Source organism: Lepidochelys kempii, chromosome 1 (genome assembly GCF_965140265.1).
Source record: "Lepidochelys kempii isolate rLepKem1 chromosome 1, rLepKem1.hap2, whole genome shotgun sequence".
Taxonomy (NCBI): Eukaryota; Metazoa; Chordata; order Testudines; family Cheloniidae; genus Lepidochelys; species Lepidochelys kempii.
Genome location: NC_133256.1, coordinates 303,939,417 through 303,962,984, shown reverse-complemented (window position 1 = coordinate 303,962,984; position 23,568 = coordinate 303,939,417). Strand labels below are relative to the sequence as shown.

Below are 23,568 nucleotides of genomic sequence, written 5' to 3'. Positions count from 1 at the left end.
GTCCTGGGAGGAATTAATTAAAATGGGGTTACATAGCAAAAAGTTTGGGAACCCTTGTACAAGAAATGAAGGGAAGCCACTGAATGCATCCGATGAAGTGAGTTGTAGCTCACAAAAGCTTATGCTCAAATAAATTGGTTAGTCTCAAACGTGCCACAAGTCCTCCTTTTCTTTTTGCGGATCCAGACTAATACGGCTGCTACTCTGAAACCAATTAAAACTGAAACACTGGGAGAGCAGATTCAATTCCATCCAGTAGAGGGTAGTGCTACACTGGTTTCATGCAGAATGTAATCAGACAGTAGAGCAGACAGATGTTAAAAACATCCAAGCAGAATAAAACAGAATGGTTGGGTTTAGAGATCTCGTTTAAGCCTCCCAACCTTAACAGCAACTCAGACTGCAATCCTCGCCACACCTGTTACCCACATTCTCTTGTCCCAGTGAATAGAGAACCTTGAATTTACTAGTTAACATAAATGAAAAAGCTGATTGGCTTAAGGTTTTGTCCATTTGTGATTACATCCTATTTAAAATATGAGCATTTTTATTTCAAACTAGTATGATCAACTGAATCCATTTTCAGGTGTGTTACCTCCTCCTGACTGATGAACTGCTGCAGCACATACTCATAGGTCTGCATTTCCTTTATCAGCAAAATCTGGACTTTATTTTCTTTTCTTCAGTACCCATTTATACAGCATGGTTCACTTTACAGACTACTTGCTTCACTTTTAAGACCATTCAAGAGAAGGATGGATCAGTAGTTAGGGGCAATACACTGAAATAGTTATACTGGTAAAACCCTAGTGTGGATCCAGAATCCAACAGATTGAGTTTACTCTCTGATGCAGCAGAATGTCTAAAAAGAGAGTGAATGTGTCTGCCCTAGAGAGTTTTGCTGCTTTAACTATAGTGGTATAGTCAGAGTTGCACACCCAACCCAGCGTGATACAGTTATATAGTATAAAAGTGCTTATACTAGTATAGCTTATTTCAGTTCAAGAAGTAGACTAAACTATATTGATGCGAGACTGGTATTCTGTGTCCAAACTAGAGCTTTTACAGTATAACTATTTCAGTTAAGAAAAACCCACATTCCTAGCTGACAATGTTATATCAGTAAAATTGAAGTGTAGTCAGGCTTTAGTAGAACCCAGACTCTGGTGGGTGGGCGTGGATGGTGGAAATGACAATATGGGAGAAGTGAAAGTTCTCCTGCTCAGTGCTCAGTAAAAAAACAAACAAAACAAACAAAAAAACCCACTCACAACCTTACAGAATACTAATTCTATGCAAAGCCTCATAAAGCACTAACGAGCCACTATCTGTTTATTACACAGAAGATAGAGGTCATAGCCAATTTTGGATTCAGGAACAGCATACCATCCGAGTTCAAGCAATATTTCAAATAAATTACTTTAATATAGCAAGAGTCAAGTTAGCAATTGTATAAGACTCCACAAACATTAACTCAATTTCAACGTAAATTAAAATCATTTTAACTACAGCTCAGACAAATGCTTATGTATTTTGTTGGAAGCAGGGGCACAACACATTTTGTTATCAAAACAAAGTGTTTTTCCCCCCATATCTCTCATTGTATAAAATAGAGGAATGGAGTTCCTATTTATTGCCTTGATTCAGCAAGATTCTTAAGTATGCACCTAACTTTTAAACACAAAAGTAATTCAATAATCCATGTTGAAGACAACTCAAGTACTTGAAGCTAGGCACTAGAGCGGAGTGAATTTTTTTCATCCAAAATTCTTTCTTCCCCAGTGCAGTGGGGCAGTTACCCCACTCCTAGAGAAGAAAAGCTAGGCTGACTTGGGGAGCTGCCATAACTGGGGCCATGCCCCAATCAGGCCACAGCTGGCCCTACAAAAGGGCTGTGAGCGAGGAGCTAAGTGAGTCTCTCTCTAGTGATGGAAAGAGAAGGATCTAGCTGCCTGGGAGCAGGGTACCAGAGGTAGAGAAGTACTAGGGAAAGGCAAGAGGAGCTGGGGAGCTCCAGGCCTTGTTCAAGGCCTAAAGAGAGGTACTGGGCTGCAGGAAAAGGCAGCAGGTCCAAACCCCACTTGCTAGGGATGAGTGGTTCACAGACTGTAGTGTGCCCCAATGAGCGGGGGCTAGATGATGACTAGCAGTAGCCACTGAGGCAAGGTGGGGATAGAGGGTTGGGGGTTCCCCTGGGAGGGGAGACCCAGATTGTGGGTTACTGCTGGGGGCAGCATCCCAAGGTAAAGGGCACCAGCGTCTTGGAGGGACACGGGGCCAGCGGCAGGTGAGACACTGGCCAGGAGGAGGCGCTCTGTATGCTGGAGAGCTAATTCCCAAGACAACCAGCAGGAGGTGCCGCACCAGTGAGTCTCGACTTCGCTACACCCAGTTAAAATGTTTTGCTTGACCTGAATTTTTGGCGAGTTTGTGCTGACTTTACCAAAAATTGTTCCAACTGAGTTCTGGTTTTTCCATTCAAAAAGGCTTTCATTTCAAAATTTAATTTGTGTGTGTGGCTTTTTTAAAAAAATTAAAAATGAACAATTATTTGGTTTTAAAGAATAGCCAGCAGGGTTCTCCCCCCTCCCCCCCCAAAAAACCTATTTGCACAGCTCTACTAGGTGCAGCTCAAGTACCTGCCAAATTGTGGCCCTAATCCTGTAAACACTTGAGCATATGCTTTAACAATGAAGCATGTGAGTAGTCTCATTGAAGACAACAGCATTACTTATACAGTAACTCCTCCCTTAACCTTGTAGTTATGTTCCTGAAAAATGCGACTAAGTGAAACAATATTAAGCTAATCCAATTTCCCATAAGAATTAATATAAATGGGGGAGTTAGGTTCCAGGGAAACTTTTTTTGCCGTACAATACTATAGTTGAGAGGTGCCCCTGCCCTACCCCACACAGGCACTGCCCACTGGCACTGAGGACAATGAGGCAGGCAAGGAGGCTGAAGGTGCCGTAGGCTAGGAGAAGCGGGTTGTGCAGTGGCAGCTTCCCCTACTCTGCAAGCACCAAGTTCGGGGGGCTCAACCCTAGGCCTGCCCACTCCACCCCTTCCCCCAAGCCCCCACCCTTAACCTGCCTCTTCTTCCCTCCCCTCCACCCCCTTTACTCTGCATGCTGTGTCTTCGCTCCTCCCCCCCCCCCCCGAACGCTGCAAGCCAGCTGATTGCCATGGGCAGGAGGTGGGGGGAGGAGGAGGAGGAAGGCACCGATCCACAGGGTCTGCTGGCAGGCGGTGTGGTGGGGGGGCATAGGGGAGCTGATGGGGAAGGGGGCTGCCAGCTGTGGACAAAGCAGGTAGCCAAACAACATTATAGCGAAGCATTGCACAACTTTAAATGAAGCATGTTCTGTAATTGCGCAGGGAGGTAAGATCGAAACGTCCTGTCGCTTAACGCTGTTAAGTGGGGAGTTACTGTACCCCAGAAGTTAAGTATGTGCATGAGTGTTTTTAGGATCAAGCCTTACATTTTAGCCAAGTCACACTTGTACTCACCTCCAGAAGTGTAGTTCAAATCCTTCACATTTATCCTTGCATTTTAAGCATGGTGCACCAAATCCTTGTTCATGACCTAACCCCATCTGTTTAAAAGTAAAGTGAAAGCTTTTATGAAACTTAAAATTATTTTTCAAGAGATTATATTTTGCATCTCAGTTTCCATTTTTCCCTTACCTTTTATGATCGAGGTCTTAAGTGTCAAAAAACAAAAGTTTGAATAATCAAATGACAACTTATGGAGGATGACATTTTAGTGATTGAACCAAGAACAGAATCATAAAAGCTATTCATCTAGTTTTGAAAGGTAAATACAGAAAACATTGAAATTGTACATATGTTCAAATGAAGGATATAAGCTAGTCAAGAACTCCCTCAAGACATTTATATGCATTAACTTCAGTCAGAGGTCAGGACTAAAAGAATACAACATAACTAGGATAATGCAGGTTATTGCTTAGATGTTATTAGCCATTGGATAGCTGAAAGTGTGGCACATCCCATCCTCAACAGTGTTGTAATGAGTGTAGCATATTCTGTTCTCAGTCATTACCATTGGCCCACCTTTATTGGCCCACAATAGAAACAGAATATATTTAGAGAAGGGCAATGAGAGTAAACAGTAGGGGAATGTTTTCATATGGAGAGAATAAAAGGGGGATTGTATTTAACTTGGAATGCAGAAGAACAGGAGAGAGTTTAATAAGTGGTATGATAAAAGCCAACAATTGAGTGATATTTGCTATTCACATAATACAGCAACATAGCAGTGAAATTAAAAGGTTGAATACATTTTTTCAGCTATCAAAAAAGTTAAAGGGTGTATCAGGGTAATTCATGGAATCACCAACATAGATTACTGCTAAGGAGTTTTTTGGAATCTTAAAGGACGAGACACTTGAAGGAACAGAATTCTATTTACACTAGCTAGAATGACAATGACCATCAATTCTTATCCTCGTACAGTGCAAAAAAACCCACCTTCTCCACCCACTAGAATGCATGTGTGTTGACACACATTTGACACACAATTCTTCAGATAGTCAGCAGTATATTTGATGGGGGAAGAAAGAAAGCAGTGCTGTCAAATACCACTATACCAGATTAGACTAAATTATTGGTTAGCTGTAACATGGTAATTCTTATGTCTCTAAAACAATGAAGCAAAGCAAATATTTTTATAGTTTAGTCCAGGGTTTCTCAAACTTCATTGCACTGCAACCCCCTTCTGACAATAAAAATAACTACATGACCCCAGGAAGGGGGGACCAAAGCTTGAGCCCAGCTGCCCTGGGTGACTGGGCCAAAGCCCAAGCCCCAATGTCCTAGGTGGGGGGAGGGGCAAAGCAGAAGCCCAGGGCCTGTAACCTGAGCCCTGCCACCCAGGGCTGAAGCCCTTGAGCTTTGGCTTCAGCCCTGGGCAGTGGGGTTCTGGCTCCGGCGTTGGTCCCGGGTGGTGGGGCTCAGGCTTTGGCCCTGGGTCCAGTCAAGTCTGTGCCAGCCCTGGCGACCCCATTAAAATGGGATCACGACTCTCAGTTTGAGCACTGCTGGTTTAGTTAATAGTTCCAATTAATTACTCAGCAGCTTATGTTGCAGTGTGCCATCTTAGACAGAGACAGTCATTCTTACTGCAGTATTTGTGATGAGTAACATATCTGGAATTGAGAAATCTGCACTTGTTAGACTGATGAACAAGCCTTCCAGGAGGGAACTAAATAAACAAACTAGCTAGTGTCACAGGAAATGCCATTTCTGGCAGTTGAAAGATTAATCAAATGTCTTGTCACCTTATGACCCTTGAACTCTTCTGATCCGTGGTCTTTGGGCTTTTCCCATGCATTCATAGTATAGGAGAGGACATATTTTGCCCTCTACCATTAGCTACTGCCCCATAACTTAACATCCCTGTGCAAAGCTCTGGAGCTATTTTCCCCTCCTATTTTTCCCAAAAACCTAGCATTTCAAAGGTGCATCCCTTTGATCATGGCTGCACCTTTGTCACCCTGAAGATTCAAGGTGATGGATCCTAGTTTGCACAGTCAGTTACCTCTTGCTGGATGTGCTAACGTGAACCCAGCTCAGCAAATGTTTAGAAGATGATGGATTAAGAGACAGGGCTTCTCTCAATCATATTCTACTCTATTAAATAAGAGTGTGACAAATTAACATCCAGCTGACTTGGCTAAAACAGGTCCCTGCAGAGGGCTTTCCAACTGGGGTTCAGGGATAAGACATGCTGATGGGGAAACTCACTGATCATTGTTATTTAATGGGCAAATCCTAGCCCCTGTCTGGTGGGGAGGTAAGGTGACTCTACATCAGCCTAGCTTAAGTTTTAAATGGATTTCGCAAGCCAACCTGAGGGCAGGGAGATGTTTGGAAATACATGACTTTGCTGGGTGCCTTAGTATATTTCACAAAACCTTGGCTGCATTATGCATTTCTTTTATGGAAAATAAGATTGTTTGACAAAACCTATTAAAGAACAGAATCAGAAGTTTGGTTGATAAAGGAAACTGTGTGGACTTAGTATACCTAGACTTTTTGTAAGGCATTTGACTTAGTACTGCATGACATTATGAATAAATTAGCACTATGCATTATTAATAAAGCATATGTTAAATTGATAACAAAGTGGCTAATGGATCTCAAAGCAAACAATTGGGAACCATCTAATCAGGGTGTTTCTAGTAGGGTAACAATCGCTGGGGTTACAATCTGCAGATGACAGATTGGTGGAATGATAATTATTAGAACAGGGTAGTCATACAAAGCAATCTGGATCACTTGGGAAGATGGGCCCATTGAAACAGAAATATGAAAGTTAAACATCTAGGAACAAGGAATTAAGTTCATATCTACACAATGGGGGACTGCATTCTGGAAAGCAGTGACTTGGAAAAGGATTTAGGGGTTAGTGAACAAGCAACTCAATAGGAACTCCCAGTGCACAGCTGTGGCAACAAGCGTTAATAAGATCTTTGGATATATAACCTGGGGAGTAGTGAGGCAATTTTATGGATAAAAATATGGAAAGAGAGTTAGAAAGGGACAGCCTAGGATCCTCATGAACTAGTTACTTTAGAGCGCTTGAGTTGTTTGATACTTAACCCCGTCTCCATTTCTGCCCCTGCCCCACCTCCTCCCCAAGAGGGAATTCCAAAGTTTCTGTAAAGAGGTTAAGCCTGTAAATTCATATAGATTCACAGGTTCCAAGGCCAGAAGGGACTATTATGATCTACTCTAACCTCCTGTACAACACCGGCCATAGAATTTCCTCAAAATAGTTCCTAGAGCAGATACTTTAGAAAAAGATCCAATCTTGATTTAAAAATTGTCAGTGAGTAGCAAGTTGTTCCAATGGTTAATCACTCTCAATGTTAAAAATGTGTGCCTTATTTCCAGTCTGAATTGGTCTAGCTACAGCTTCCATTCACGTTCAAAAATGCACTAGTCTCTACCCCACTATATGGTCATACTCAGTGCCTTTGTTGACAGTAGAACTACTCATTACATCTCCCAAAATAGTATTTAGCATCCATAAACAAAATTGTTGCAGAGTTTTGTCCTTCACATGTGTATTCTGCACTTGCCAGCATGTGTCAAGTAATATAGTCAAAGAATATTTAACAGATGTGTCTTTTGCTTCAGCAGTAAGGACTGACTATATACACAGAACTGTAGTCAATATTCGTTAGCTGACTAGAACAGACCACATTTGGTGCATTCAAACAGTCTCCAAATTGGAAAGTGAAGCTAATGAAATGCACTGCATTTTCTCCATTCCTCTTCTCAAATGGCATGCTTCTGAATAGCACTTTATGTTGGACCTGTGGTGCTGTTACTCTATGCCAGACTAGTCTGTCAGTGTATCTAAAAATATAACAAAGTGGACTGAATATGTGCATAAATAGAGAATGAGAGTTTGAAAAGAGGATGGAATCAATTTCTCCATAAATGGAATTATGGAAGTAATTGGATAGATAGGTCAAATGAAATGCTGCCAGAGGAAGGCTTCTTCATGTCAACTGCTGTCAAAGAAAATGTTTAAGAAAGCTATCTAAAAATATTTGGTATTTCAAACAAGATTGCTGATTTAGGGACAGGTTGGGTATGGAAGATAGTATAAATATAATGAACATCTGTTTTATGCTCCTTTCATGACTCATGGGCAGTGTTTTAAATGGTTACAGCTAAGCAAGTGTTACCAGAAGTAGATAAGGAACTGTTAAGAAAGTAGATAAGGCAGTGTTGTTTAATACTTCTCATAACACAAGAACTAGGCGTCACCAAATGAAATTAATAGGCAGCAGGTTTAAAACAAAAGTATTTCTTCACACAACACAGTCAACTTGTGGAACTCCTTGCCAGAGGATGTTGTGAAGGCCAAGACCATAACAGGGTTCAAAAAAGAACTAGATAAATTCATGGAGGATAGGTCCATCAATGGCTATTAGCCAGGATGGGCAGGAATGGTGTCCCTAGCCTCTGTTTGCCAGAAGCTGGGAATGAGTGACCGGGGATAGATCACTTGATTACCTGTTCTGTTAATTCCCTCTGGAGCACCTGGCACTGGCCACTGTCGGAAGACAGGATACTGGGCTAGATGGACCTTTGGCCTGACCCAGGAGGGCCATTCTTAATGTTCTTAAGAGACTACTTTACTCCATTCCAAGCTGAACCAACTGTCACAGCTGACAATCTATACATTTCAGAACTTTTAGCAACCCCAGTGGCTATACATAAGCACTTAATAGTTTGTTCATGTGTGTGATATTATAGCAGCCCTGAATTTCTACTATTAACCTAGATTATCAGGAATTTATAACTAGACCACAAATATTAGTCTGAGGCTGAAATTTGGCATAAAAGACATCTTCAGAGTTTCCTACCGCCTTTTTACCAGATATGATTTTAAATCAGGCAGACAGCATTTTTGAAGAGATTTTAGCACTTGCAAAAGGGCCACTACACTGGAAATAGAGGTGTGGTTTTTTTTGTTTTTGTTTGTTTGTTTTAAAAACACAGTTAAGAGTATGGACAGTGGACACTTCCTCACATTGTTTCCCCAGTACCTCAGTGTTGAGGTAGGTAGTCCCTCCATAACAAGCAAAAGTGCAGTTTAGTCTCTGACCATTCAATCTGTAGCTTATAAACCAAAGTCACTAATGAAAGGATGAAATTAGAGTGCAGAACATCCTGACCTTTCCGGATTCTGATTCATTCTAACATGCCTGCCTTGGTGATAACTTATTTCAGGTCTTAGCATGTTACCATCAAGTATCACTTTCAGTTGCCATTGCTGTTTGTGATTATTCCTACCTAGCACAATATGGATGACTAATGCCACACAGTGCTAGAAACAAAGAAGTCATTTGTAACTACTATGGAGGTTTTTTGTTTTTTTTTAAAACACATTTATGAAATACAAGCCCAAGAGTTATCACTTCTAACGTTAGGTACAAAAAGAGATGGAAGTCATATTATAAGAAAACAGATCATCCAGTGGTACCTCATCTGAGGAGATGTAGTCAAGATACCTAAAATCTGACTGAATTTCTATTACAAATAAAAATTCTAGAGTCCACCAGAATTCTAGCACAAGCTATTTGGAAGTCTCTTTAAAGAGGAGCATAGTCAGAGTCTCACCCTCTTCCCAACATAATACCCACATCTAGGGGTTAGCACTCAGAATTCTCACCTTTTCTTGGTTTTCCTTTATGCTTAAAGGAAGAGAGCTAGGCGAAGGAGGTAAAGGGCAGAAGAGACATAACTTAAAATGTCATTTCTAGAGAATTTCTACTGCAAGGCCTCCTTTCTCACTCCTGAGTGCCTCTCTTCCTTTAAGAGCCACCTTCTATACTGGAACCAGTGAGGCCTATTTGATTTGGCTGCCTCATGAATCACAGAAACTAAACTAAACTAGCTCCATGAAAATGTCAACCTCCAGAATCTCCAGAAACAAAGGATACCTAAATACTTCCATTGTTTTCAGATCTTTCGAGAATTTAAGAAGTTGTACAAAACATTCTCCAAAGTTCTCAACCCAACGAAAACAGAGGTTTTCCCTCAACTCTTAAAGCATCTACACAAGGAGAAGTGTCACATTAAGGTACGCAATACTTCATGTTGGAAGAATCTTCAATATGCTGTATTCTTGGATACATTATTTTGCTCTTGAGAGAGAGAAGAATCATCCACGTTATTCAAGTCTTCAATGCAAACACGAGGGAACATACTTTACCTTCATTCTTTTATACAGGTGTCCTTGGGAGCTTGGCAGAAAACTACAAGTTCTTCTGCTTCAAGCATCAACTATTCATTTATATGGATGTGGAAGAGTCAACAAAAAAAAGGGGGAGGGGGCAGACTTTCCACAGTGCCCCACCGCACTTTAGAAAAAGTCACACAAAACAGATTACTGACAGACCCCAATTTAGTTTAGGAAATGTCTAAAGTGTAAAGACATGGACAAAGGATAAAATCCACACAAGAGATTCAGCTGCTGGAAATACCATATTGATGCTATTTTGATTGGGTGATTATGTTTACCTTCATTGTTGAATTGGCTTTTACAATAGAAAAACTTGATGAAATGGAATTTGAAATGAAATCCAGCAACAGATAAGAGTTGTTAGATTTCACATTCCATTTCTTAGGATTGCAAGTTAACTACAATTTATAGAAATTGAAAGAGTTACGGTCTTGATGTAGAGCTTCTCTATGTAGGTGTAGGCTTCTGAGACAATGACGATGAAATTTAGTGGCAGCTATGTGTGTAACAAGGAGCATCATGTTACACCCTCCCCCAGTAGGATCATAAAACTGTGGCATGTACTCTGTCTAAATAGGATAATGGTTTTATGAAGGTATGAAAAAAATAAAAAACATACCAAAAAGTTTGCCTAGGATTTAGATTGGGTCCAGTTCTGCCCAGTATCTTCAGCTGAGGCCTTATCAGTGTAAAGTTGATGGAGTATTGCGTCCAGTTCTCGGCACCACATTTCAGAAAAGATGTGGAAAAATTGGAGAAAGTCCAGAGGGGAGCAACAAAATTGATCAAAGATCTAGAAACCTTAACCTATGAGGAAAGATTGGAAAAAATTGGGTTTTGTTTAGTCTGGAGAAGAGAAGATGAGGGGGAGGGAACATAACAGTTTTCAAGTACATAAAAGGTACTTTGCAAGGAAGAGGGAGAAAAATCGTTCTCCTTAACCTCTGAGGATAGGACAATAAGCAACGGATTTAAATTGCAGCAAGGGAGGTTTAGGTCGGATATAAGGGAAAACTTCCTGTCAGGCTGGTTAAGTGTTGGAACATACTGCCTAGAGAAGTTGTGGAATCTCAGTCATTGGAGGTTTTTAAGAACAGGTTAGACAAACATCTGTCAGGAATGGTCTAGCTATTACGTAGTCCTGCCCTGAGTGCACTGGACTAGACATACTGAGGTCCCTTCCAGTCCTACACTTCTATGATTTAGGAGCATTGTGGGGGAAAAAAATCCATTTAACAATATTAAGAGATGCCAGAAAAATGTTTGTATCTAAGGAGGAGAACATTAGTGAGGATGCTCATAGCAGCACAGACAACAGTATAAATCATGGAGCTGGCTGCAGCAGTAAAATATTAGTACACAAGTAGTCAAATAATTCACTTGTTACAATTTTTAGCTAGAGAATGTTGTATGTAAGAGCCAGAATGTAAACATTAAGGCATTGGTACACGGCCTAGCGATAAAGTCTAAGGCTATTAAGGAGACTTACATAATCTTAAAATTGTCAAAGAATGCCAGTAGTGTTTATTCAAATTGTACAAGTATTTGCTGGCTATATACACACCCAGCTGTCAGATGTGGGAATTATAACCATGGTCATGACACAATACAAAACCATCATCCACCTTTCAATTCAATTCTAGTGATTTTTAGTCTGAGTACTCGTCTTTGAGAGGGTGGGGAGGGGGCATAGGAAAAAACTAACTAGCCACAAACACAAAGCAGCACTGTCAGTTTATTTTAGTCTATTCCTACTTTAGTGAGTTCAGTAGCTTGCATCCTGCACAACAATCATTTTATGCAATCAATTGAAATTGGACAATTGTGTCAGGAGAGACTTTTTAAATACAATCCTAAAGGAGGGGTGCTTGATGTAACAGTACTTTTAGTAAAGTAAGAAAAATCAATATTTCCTTCAAGTTCCTCTCATGCTTTGTTCAATTTCAGTAACTGTATAAAAAAAAATTATGACTCTGTGAGATCTGCTCTTTATTATATTCATAAATATAAAGGGAAGGCTAACCACCTTTAAATCCCTCCTGGCCGGAGGAAAAACCCTTTCACCTGTAAATGGTTAAGAAGCTAAAAGGTAACCTCACTGGCACCTGACCAAAATGACCAATGAGGAGACAAGATACTTTCAAAACTAGATGAGTGTGGGCAGGAAGAAGGTCACCACGTGGAGGGACACCGGAGCACAGGTGTTGGCTATCCATGCTACCTTAGTGGACCCCAATTTAATCTACCCAGAGATCCAAGTGACAATTCAACCCTTCAAGTCCAACTCTTTCAATTTGCCAACAGCCAAGTTGCCTGTCCAGTACAAGGGCTGGTCAGGAACATGGACTTTTGCAGTCTATGATGATTATCCCATCCCCATGCTGTTGGGGGAACATTTGGCCAATCATGTGAAGCTAGCCAAGAGGATGGGAATGGTCACCCGCAGCCAGGCTAAGCAAGCCGTCATGCCTAGCTCTGTTCCAGAAACTTCTACCAGGACCCGGTCAGAGGTGATGGAACCGGACCCCATGCCACAGTCTGTAACAGCAGTAGTGGATCCAGTCCCAGAGACCCAGACAGAGCCAGTCCCAAAACCGGAACAGGCGGAACAACCAGCACCAGACCCATTGCCAGCACTGAATCCAGTACTTGCAACCCCAACACCAGAGGACCCAACTGAACCTGAAATGGCAGCAGTTGATAACCCTACACAAGAGGCTCAGCCAGAGCCTGAACCCCAACATAGTGCACCAGTGGAGAGTAGTCAACGGAAACAGCCCCATCCCCTACATCGCTTCCAGAGGGACCAAGCCTAGGTCCACAATCCAATGAGGAACTGATGTCTCCAGCATCAAGGGAAGAGTTCCAGACTGAACAGGAAGCAGATGAAAGCCTCCAGAGAGCTTGGACGGCGGCAAAGAACAACCCACCACCTCTCAGCTCTTCTAATCGATCCAGGTTTGTTGTAGAAAGAGAATTTTTATACAAGGAAACTCTTTCTGGTGGACACCAGGAAGACTGGACTCCTCAGAGACAGTTGGTAGTTCCAACTAAGTACCGGGTTAAGCTCTTGAGCTTAGCCCACGATCATCCTAGTGGCCATGCTGGGGTGAACAGGACCAAAGACCATTTGGGAAGATCATTCCACTGGGAGGGAATGGGCAAGGAGGTTTCTACCTATGTCCGGTCTTGTGAGGTATGCCAAAGAGTGGGAAAACTCCAAGACCAGGTCAAAGCCCCTCTCCAGCCACTCACCATCATTGAAGTTCCATTTCAGTGAGTAGCTGTGGATATTCTGGGTCCTTTTCTGAAAAAGACACCCAGAGGAAAGCAGTACATATGGACTTTCATGGATTTTGCCACCCAGATGGCCAGTTCTAAGCAACATCAGGGCTAAGTGTGTGCCAGGCACTAGCAGACATTTTTGCCAGGGTAGGTTGGCCCTCCGACATCCTCACAGGAACTAATTTCCTCACAGATGCAGGAACTAATTTCCTGGCAGGAACTATGGAAAGCCTTTGGGAAGCTCATGGGGAGAATCACTTGGTTGTCACCCCTTACCATCATCAAACAAATGGCCTGGTGGAGAAATTTAATGGGACTTTGGGGGCCATGATACATAAATTTGTATATGAGCACTCCAATGATTGGGACCTAGTGTTGCAGCTGTTGCTGTTCGCCTACAAACCCCAGTTTAGGGTTTTCACCATTTGAACTTGTATATGGTTAAGGGGCAATTACAGTTGGTGAAGCAGCAATGGGAGGGGTTTACACCTTCCCCAGGAACTAACATTCTGGACTTTGTAACCAACCTACAAAACACCCTCCAAACCTCTCTAGCCCTTGCTAAAGACGACCTACAGGATGCTCAAAAAGAGCAAAAAGCCTGGTATGATAAACATGCCAAAGAGCGTTCCTTCAAAGTAGGGGACCAGGTCACGGTCTTAAAGGTGCTCCAGGCCCATAAAATGGAAGTGTCGTGGGAAGGGCCATTCATGGTCCAGGAGCGCCTGGGAGCTGTTAATTATCTCAAAGCATTCCCCACCTCCAACTGAAAGCCCAAGGTGTACCATATTAATTCTCTAAAGCCCTTTTATTCCAGAGAATTAAAGGTATGTCAGTTTACAGCCCAGGGAGGAGATGACGCTGAGTGGCCTGAAGGTGTCTACCAAGAAGGGAAAAGCGATGGAAGAGGTGAGCATCTCCATGACCCTTGGGCATATGCAGCGACAGCAGATCAAGGATCTGTGCACTAGCTACGTGCCAATGTTCTCAACCACCCCTGGACTGACTGAACAGGCATACCACTCTATTGACATAGGTAATGCTCACCGAATTAAAGTCCAACCTTACCGGGTATCTCCTCAAGCTAAAACTGCTATAGAACGGGAGATTCAGAATATGCTACAGATGGGGGTAATCCGCCCCTCTGGCAAAGCATGGGCATCTCCAGTGGTTCTAGTTCCCAAACCAGATGGGGAGATATGTTTTTGCGTGGACTACCGTAAGCTAAATGCCGTAACTCACCCAGACAACTATCCAATGCCATGCACAGATGAACTGTTAGAGAAACTGGGACGGGCCCAGTTCATCTCTACCTTGGACTTAACCAAGGGGTACTGGCAGGTACTGCTAGATGAATCTGCCAAGGAAAGGTCAGCCTTCACCACACGTCGGGCTGTATGAATTTAATGTACTCCCTTTCGGGCTGCGGAATGCACCCACCACCTTCTAAAGACTTGTAGATGGTCTCCTAGTGGGATCAGAAGAATATGCAGTCGCCTATCTTGACAATGTGGCCATATTTTCGGATTCCTGGGCAGAACACCTGGAACATCTACAAAGTCTTCGAGCGCATAAGGGAGGCAGGACTAACTGTTAAGGCTAAGAAGTGTCAAATAGGCCTAAACAGAGCGACTTACCGTGGACACCAGGTGGGTCAAGGAACTATCAACCCCCTACAGGCCAAGAGCAAAGACCTGCGTTTTCAAATGTTCAGATTCAGCCTGTGATTTACAGGTTGAAAATTCAGATTGCAATTGTTACAAAAAACACATAATAGGAGGAGTTCAGAAACTAGGATACAGATTAAAACCCCCCCTACCATGTTTGTTCTGTTTTTAAATTATTTCATGACATTTAGGCAAACCTCATGAATTCTGGGGTGCTGATCAGTCTTTGAGCTCATGTGTTGGGAATATCATAGAATCTCATACACAAAGATTGAGTTAGTGATAGCCAAATGGGTTAAGGACAGCCAAAGAATTTTACAGTGCAACAGAGGGAGGTGAAATGAGTACTACAGAGCAGGCAGATTCATTATTAGGTTAAGATGAAATAGCCAGCGCCTGATCCTGAATTGCTTGTGCCCCTAGATTCCCCACGGCGTCCACTGCAGCTCTCCTCAAAGAGGATTTTAAAATAACAACTACAGAACTGTTTTAAAAAAGAAGGGCGTGGCTCGAGAGCACAGCTTCTTGCTACTTTGTATCCTCCATCTCAGAGCTCTTGGTCTGGAGGGGAAGTAGAGTCTCTGGGTTTGTGTATATTAGGCTATGTCTATACTGCACAGTTAACCCAAGTAATCACACCTGAATCTGAGCCTAGCTTGGATGTGATCTTCCCCCACTTCACAGATCTACCCACATGACTGCTTCCTCACCATTTGTGCACTTGCCTGTGTGTGTCTGGGGCACATCCCATGGCTCTTTGTTCTGAGATGCACTAGGAACTTTCAATTGTGAGAACACTTGTCTATCCTGGCGGCGGGGGAGATGGGATGGGAGAAACTGTGGGAAGTGCATAGGGCTCAGTGATTTTTTTTTGGGGGGGGGGGGGGGGAGGAGGGGCAAGAGAGCCGGTATATCCTCTGCAAAGTGAGCAGGTACCAGCCCAACTTAAAGTGGAGCCCAGGCTCTCACCCATGGCCTCCACTCAGCCAGCTAGCTTAGGCTTAGAGCTCCTCCAAACCTGGATAGATGGTACAGGGGATAAGGCTTAACCAGGGCTCTTACCCAGATTTTGTCCAGCATAGACATTCGTAAAAAAAAGCTGTGCCAGTGTACCTATTTTTAAAATGGATCCAGTTACATCAAAGCATATCCCTAAAATAGTGTATTTGAACCAGATTTAAAAAAAAAAAAAATAAAACCCACACTTGAACCAATTCGGCAATTCAGTAAGCATTTGCTTTGATATTATTTTTAGCCTAAATTAAAGGCAGTGAAAGATTTCATAAAAAATGGTCATACTGAGTCAGACCAATGGTCTATCTAGCCCAGTATCTTGTCTGATGACAGTGGCCAATGCCAGGTGCTTCACAGGGAATGAACATAATAGGTAGTCATCAAGTGATCCATCCCATTACCCATTCCCAGCTTCCGGGAGCAAACAGAGGCTAGGGACACTTCAGAGCATAGTTTTGCATCCCTGTCCATCCTGGCTAATTGTCCGCCTTGGCTGTCAATGGCTATGTGTGTGGGAGTAGGGAGGAAGAATTATAGGCTCTAATTGTGTTCATTAGAGCTTCAGGAGTCCTAGAAGTATCATGTTAGAAGTTTCATCACTTGATGTATTTAGTAGCAATGTAAACAAGATACTCAATGTATTATAGAAAAACCAATACTGAATGGTCAAGGGATGTCTCTTTTCCATTTCTAGCTTCTATCAACACCATCTTTTGGAGTTTTCATGTCACACACTGCTCAGTGTAGGCTCAGTCCATTGTCCCTTGTTCCTTTTTAGAACCTAAGTCTTTCAGGACAATGAACTACTGTTGTGCACCAACCACATTGTAGATTTAGGGCATCAGATACAACTACAATGACATCCATTTCTTACTTCTGACTAAAGATCAGGCCAAGTTTCTCTTCTCCTGCCAAAAATGAATAGGTTCTTCAGTCTGGACATAGTGATTACTCAGTTACCTTTCAGAGTGGTAGCTGTGTTAGTCTGTATCCGCAAAAACAATAAGGAGTCCTTGTGGCACCTTAAAGACTAACAAATTTATTTGGGCATAAGCTTTCATGGACTAGAACCCACTTCATCAGATGCATGGAGTGTCAACTGTGGGGTGGCAAATCTGACTGGCATTTTTGAGGTTAGTTTTGATTGTTTTAGAGAGACAGTTGGAGAAAAGTGTGAAGAAAATAAAGTGAAAAGGGGCTTGGAGAGAAATGGGAGAAAAGACAATGGGGCTCAATAAAGAGTAGGAAAGGCATGAGGAAGAAAGGAGACAGCAGGGATTCATTTGCTGTGTAATGTGGAAATTCAGGGCTGTGGCCTTTTGTAAATTCATGACAGTATAAAACAATTTTAATCAAAACATTTCACTCCCCCCCACCCCCATTAGGGAAAGAAAAGCAGTTGTACAACTAGGGCTGGTGATTTACTACTAAACACTGGATCACACAGTGAAGCTTTCAGTTCATCAGCAACAGGATCTGTCAGGGGGCCACTTTCTTTCATTTTGAGAAATGTAAATGTATTATTCTTTTGTTTAAAAAAAATTGAGGAGAGGTGATAAAAGAACGATGGAGAGTTTATTAATGTATACATTTGGGAGGGCCGGGAGGAGTCCTCCGTATCCCTGACTTCATCAGGTTAATTTATGAAAATGCAGCTATGCTGCTCTTTTTATTGTGTCCACTTCAAAGTTTGTAGGTCTCTCACCAAAGACTTTTCTGCTGATATCAAAGACTAGTTTTGGAGTCTGAGAGAGAAGTGAAAGTTGGGTAAAAACAAGACAGAACAAACAGAAAAGCCCTTCGTGTAATAATATTATCTTTCACTATTTCCATTTCCTATTGTATGATTTAAAGCAGGTGTTCACCCATGACAATTTTGCTCAAGCCAAGACCAAACTATTAAGCAAAAGTAGAACCTGATACCACCCGTTTTCACAACTGATATGCTAAACTATGAAAACACAGGTGTGAAATTTTAGATTTACTCTTTCCCCCAGCTCTTGATCTTATACAAAGAGGAAGTAATATTTCAGAAAGAGTGCGGAACCTGAGGTTCCCCCAACATCTAAATATCGTACAGGGGCTTAGAGTACATTTCATAACTGCATTCAAAAAGTTTGGGCTTTTTTACTAATTAAGGTTCCAGACATACAAGAGACTGTGCAGGCATATCTCTGCCCTTCTGTACAGCCCCATGAAAATCAATGGATCTGTGTGTGGCTGCACCCACCCACAGTCAACTGCAGGATCAGGGCCTACGTAACGTTCTATGCAGATTCTATAAAGTCAATCAGGCTTTTCATACAGATTACATTCCCCACACACTAACTCAGTGAAAGTTGGTTATACTTGAGTAGGAATCACAAATGAGTTGTTAACCCACAGTCCCATGACACCCTTGTCATTTTGGTAAGTTTCTGGCTCATAAACCAACATTTCTTAAGTCTCTTATAAACGTCATTTCCACTTTTTTCTCAATAAAGGAACATTTTGGATGTCTGCACGTTTGGATGAAAGAGCAATAAAATCATTTATAAATCTCTGTACCTAGCCAAATACAGTACCGGAAAAATGTAAAAATTCACGCTTGAACACAACCTTTGTTCCTCAAGACAAGTTTTGACATAACTATTTAAGATGCTCCCAGGTTTATGTTTATCACACATGCAAGGTTTCTTCTGCATTTGTGATATTTATTACTAGATATGGGATTCTCAAACTTCATTGTACCGCAACCCCCTTTTGATGACAACAAATTACTACATAACCCCAGGAGGAGGGGCCAAAGTCTGAGCTGCACTACCGTGAGCTGGGGGGGCCAAAGCCGAAGTGCAAAGGCTTCAGCCCAAGGCAGGTGGCCTGTAACCCAAGCCCCATCACCCAGGGTTCAAGCCCTCAGGCTTCAGCTTTAACCCCAAGCAGTGGAGTTCGGGCTTTAGCTGCGGGCCTCAGAAAGTCTAAGCCAGCCCTGGCGAACCCATTAAAATGGGGTCCCGACCCACAGTTTGAGAACCACTACACTAGATAAATGAAACAGCAAGGTTCCTTTTTAAATATGACATCAGTTTTAAGTTGAGACCACACTAGAAAAAAAAAATGATTCCTCAAATCTATTTAAGACGTTACAGAATTCCACATATGATATTCCATCTGCCTTTCCAAAATTCATTATTGAAGAAATTTGCATTAAACTAAAACTTTGACTCTCCATCAGCTTCTCTTACTTATCTCCAAATCAAATAACTGTGATGTCCCAAAGAAAAAAGTTTGCTATCAGGTAGCAAAGAGCCTGTTTTCCACATCAATAAAACAAGTTCATCAATGGGTAAGACATACAGAAAATGAAATCTATAACTGACTCAAAATGGAATATTCTCTCCAAAATGAGTCAATTGGTCTTTAGAGTATCCTTAAGCTATACTTACTGAATTAGCTAAAGATTTAATTGAAGATACCCTGTATAAAGGGTATATACATGAACACAGGTTAGCAGGATAGGTATTTTTTATTTTTTCAGGATTCAGTTCTTGTATGGCACTAACTTTTCTGGTTTTCCTATCAGATAAAAAAATGTATGGGCTGCATGATCATAGGCCTGCAGTCAGGAGAGCAATTTTCTGTATTTAAATAATTGCCCCTGCAAATGGAGAGAAACATTCTTTGGCTGGGGGGCTAGGGAAGGACAGTGGGTGATGGCAGTGAGTTGGTTAGTAAGCCAGTCATTCAGTGCCTCTTATTTTGTACGAGTTTATTCTGGTCATATTAAACAACACTTCCTCTAACCTTCTACTTTAAAAAACAGAAACAAGTTACCCAACTTCCTCCCAGCCACCACTTTCACACACATCCTCCACCACTACCCACATTTACGAGTCTTTGAACGCTAACAGCAAAGCTAGTAAACCTGAGCGAGAACCAGGGAGGGGCCATGCATCATGCTCTGTGGGTCTGGAGATCTTCACCTTGTATTCTAATCGGATCCAACTCGGAGCCCCAATTAACTGGCCCAACTCTCGCTCCCTTGAGAAGTTAGCAGCAGCTTGAGGGGCAAAGTCAACATAATTCAAGCAGATCCTGCACAACATAAGATTTTGGGGTGCGTGTTTGTGTGTGTGGGGGGGGTGGTTCCCACTCCGCCCCTCCCGCATTAGCTATGACTGAACCAGGAGGTGCATACTCCGTGTAGTGAGTTTATCTATCCCCTCCCGATCAGACACTATAGACAGGACAGCGGCGGCAATGGATCTGGAGGAAGGAGGGAGAGGAGAGCAGCTGCTATATAAGAAAAGAACAATGAGGAGCAGCAGCGGGGAGCTGGGGCGCTGTTCGCCCCAGGAGCGCCCGGAGCAGGTAACCCAGCGGCCCGCCCTTACCTTTTTCACTTTGCTCTCCAAGTCCATTGTCTCTCTCCGCTAGGAGCAAGGCTGGGCGAGCGAAGGGTCAGAGCAGGGAGACGCTCACCAGCGGCACGCGGATGTGGTGGGGGCTGCGTTAGCCTCACGCCTGCTTGCACCCAGCCAGCCGCTGCAGCCAGCGTAGCTCTTGCACTCAAACTTCCGCTGCCCTGCGGCAGTGGCTGCCGTGGAGGGAGTAGAAAGGGAACAAAGGCAGCTCCCCAGCCAATCCCCCTGTAGCTCCCTGGTCTGCGAGCCAATCAGAGTCTCACACCGGGCTCCGGCTAGCTTGCCTGCTGAGCAGCCGCAGCTCGGGGCTCGCAAAAGGCCCGACTCGGGGGAGAGGGGTGCCGGACTGCCGCCTCCCCGGGTCGGCGCTGTGCAGCCGCAGCACCGGCAGACCGTGGCAGCCCTCTGCGTGCTCGGAGCCAGGTGTCGGTCTGGGAGGAGCTGCGAAGTTGGATGGGGGCAGAGGGGTTTGGCTTTTGAATCATTCACAGACTGAGTCAGCTGATAAGGTCATGGAGAAGGTATTTGCTGGCACAACTCTCCAGCTTTGGGCAAATCCGCCTGGAAGTTTGGTTCCTCCCAAAGAAGGGGAAATGGCCTGAAAGCTAGTGATGTATTGGCAGGCGACAGGATCACGGCCTGCCTCTCTAAAACTGTCCTCATATGTTGGATAACTTCCCAGCCAGAAACTAGTCTCTGTTTTGATTTCTGGGGTTTGCCTTGTCCTTTGATAAATGTATTTCCTCTGCCTTCAGCTCTACTGCCTGTGGGCAGCTTGCCCCACTCTAAGGAATTTCACCGGTAAATCACTGCGGTCACGAAGCAGCTCAACTGAATGTCAAGATGACAAGCTCTGTGCAAAGAAAACGTCAGAGGGTTAGATTTTGGCTCTGTCTATGCTACAGTTTGCGCCATCTGGCTAATTGTAGGCTGCTTGGCTGGGGCATCGCTTTTTTGCTCTTTTATGATTTGTTTATTGTATTCTAATTTGTATTCTAATAGCGCCTAGAGGCGATTAGAAAATTGGGGAGTTAGGCACTAAGGGATTTAGTCAGATTTTTCAAGGTATGTAGGTATATAAAACTCCATTGGCATTCGGCAGCCAGACACCCAGGCACTTCTAAAAATTCCATTAACAATGGGATTTACACAAGTACTTAGGGGTGGAATCCACAAAGGGATTTAGGCATTGCAACACTCTCCTAATTTGTAGGCACCTACAAAATCACAAGAACAGCCCTCAAGTGAGCTGTAGCTCACGAAAGCTTATGCTCAAATAAATTTGTTAGTCTCTAAGGTGCCACAAGTACTCCTTTTCTTTTTAAGAACAGTTCTGTGATCCACAAAGCAGAGTTAGACACCTAGACTCTATAGAATGGGGAGAGAGAGGTGCCTTAAAATGTGATCTACAAAAGAGAGCATGCCTAACCTGACTAATGGGAGATGCTGATGTGTTAAGCCCTGCCCCTTTTTCAGAAACAGGCGCCTAAATCCTGGCTGCAGGGAGATGTCTAGCTCTGCTAGTGATCCACATCCAGGACCTGTCTCCGTGCTTAGGTGCCTACATAGTTTCTTGGGGGAAACAGTTATGGGCCTGTCTTGAACCACACAAAGATAGAGGTGGTACCCCCCTTATAACTTTTATCCCAGTGGCTAGAGCATTCATCTGGGAGGTGGAAACCCAGGGTTCAATTCCTGCAACCCTACCTCTCAGGAGGCTGCTCTAACCACTGAGCTGTGGGATAGGCTGATAGGGGCTCCCTCCATCTCTCCTGGTGAAGAGAGAAATAAAGAGTGATTGGCAGAGGGGGGACTCTGAGTTATTCCCACTCTTTCTCTCTGTGGTCCATTGACCATTTAAGGATTTATCTACAGTGGAACAGCTTCAACTGGATCTACTGAGAGAGCTCTACATCAGATTATCCCAGAGCTCAGTTGTTAGAGCACCTTCCTGAGAGTGGAAAGAAGCACTCTGTATCCATTCACTGAGGTGATATATTGTTGAGTGGGAGTGTTTTTCATGAAAGATTAGATCCTGGTTCCTGTGAAGCCAGCCAACTCTGCAACAGATTGAAGTTTGGGGGAAATCCTACTTTATTAGATAGGAAAAGTAACTGCTAATAAGTGTAGGCCCTAATTCACATTTTGACTTTTTTTTGTATTGTAACCATTTGTTTCCATCACTGTCGCTTGTTTCTACTGGAGTCTCTATTCTTTCTTAAATAAACCGTCTTTTGTTTCATTACAAGTGTTGTGTGTGATACAGGAATGGTGATTTAAGGTAAAACTGGGATACACTGCTCCTTTGGTGGAAGAGGATCTGGGATTTCTGTGAGTAGCTATTGTCAGGAGCTGGATATCACAGGGGAATACTTCAGTGGATTCAGCAGGGAGGAGGGGGCGGAGAGGAACGAGCAGTGGGTGGGGCCTCAGGGTGAAGAGGCCGAGTGGGTGGAGTGGGGCCCCTTCTCCCCTTCTGAGTGTGAACTCTGCGCCATGGTGCCATCGGCACCCTTGTAAACCTGGTCCTATGTACCCTGAGAATCATCACAGTCTCCCACATCCCAGGTGACTAGTCTAACCACTGGGCTAAAAGTTATAGGGTGGGTTCTATCTCCTTGGGTGGTTTTTAAATGGGGCCTGATGCCAGTAGATGCCCTCTGAACATGCCTGCCAGATGAAGCCCCATGGGAAAATTAGGTGGTCAAATGCCTACGTTCCCTGGTTCATGAATCTCTTTGGGCTTAGGCAGAAGATAAGAGTCTGGATGCCTTGAGTGAGGTAACAATGTGCATGCCCAGGAGCAGAAACTTAAGTGCCAAGAGAATTTTTACTTTGAAAAACTTAGGCACTAAGTGAGTTTTGGTGCCTACAAGGTTTGTGGGAGTTTTGTGGGTGGTAGTATGGGACCTAGGTGCCTACATAGCTTTGTGGATTCCACCCTAGCTGCCTAAATCCCAGATTTAGGCACCTAGAGAATCAGCCAGATTCACAAAGACTGAGTCTGGCACCTGGGCAGTAGTTTACACAATCCCATGGGAGACCATGGGGGATTCCAGCAAGAGAGATGTGTCCTAAATTACACATCTCTCAAGGAGTTCAGTGCCTAAGTCTGGGCTGCAGGGAGGCGATGCCTTCTTCTTTGGAAAAAAGAAAAGGAGTATTTGCGGCACCTTAGAGACTAACAAATTTATTTGAGCATAAGCTTTCGTGAGCTAAGCTCACTTCATCAGATGCATTCAGTGGACTGAATACGGCTGCTACTCTGAAACCCTTCTTCTTTGGGTTGTTTAGCCCTCTCTTGGAGGTAGGTACCTCTATGGATAACTAATGAAAGAAGAAAAAGCAAGAACGAAAATGCCTCTGTAGCCTGGTGGTTTGTGCACTCACTTGAGAGGTGGGAGAGCCAGGG

At 43.3% G+C, this 23,568-nt stretch overlaps 1 protein-coding gene and 1 long non-coding RNA gene across 2 annotated transcripts in view; one reads left to right on the top strand and one right to left on the bottom strand.

Annotated features, from left to right (window-relative positions):
* Nucleotides 1-20,592, bottom strand: part of TES (testin LIM domain protein) — a 41,935-nt gene extending 21,343 nt beyond the window's left edge. The window contains exons 1-2 of the mRNA XM_073328141.1: nt 20,127-20,592; nt 3,511-3,596 (exon numbers count right to left, since the gene is read on the bottom strand). Coding sequence (XP_073184242.1) covers nt 3,511-3,596; nt 20,127-20,153 — 113 coding nt within the window. The 5' untranslated portion in view covers nt 20,154-20,592. The remainder of the gene's footprint in view (nt 1-3,510; nt 3,597-20,126) is intronic.
* Nucleotides 19,649-22,398, top strand: LOC140905237 (uncharacterized). Its single transcript, XR_012156801.1, has 2 exons — nt 19,649-20,103; nt 20,912-22,398. It is a non-coding gene; the product is annotated as an uncharacterized lncRNA (long non-coding RNA).
* The last annotated feature ends 1,170 nt before the right edge of the window (nt 22,399-23,568 follow it).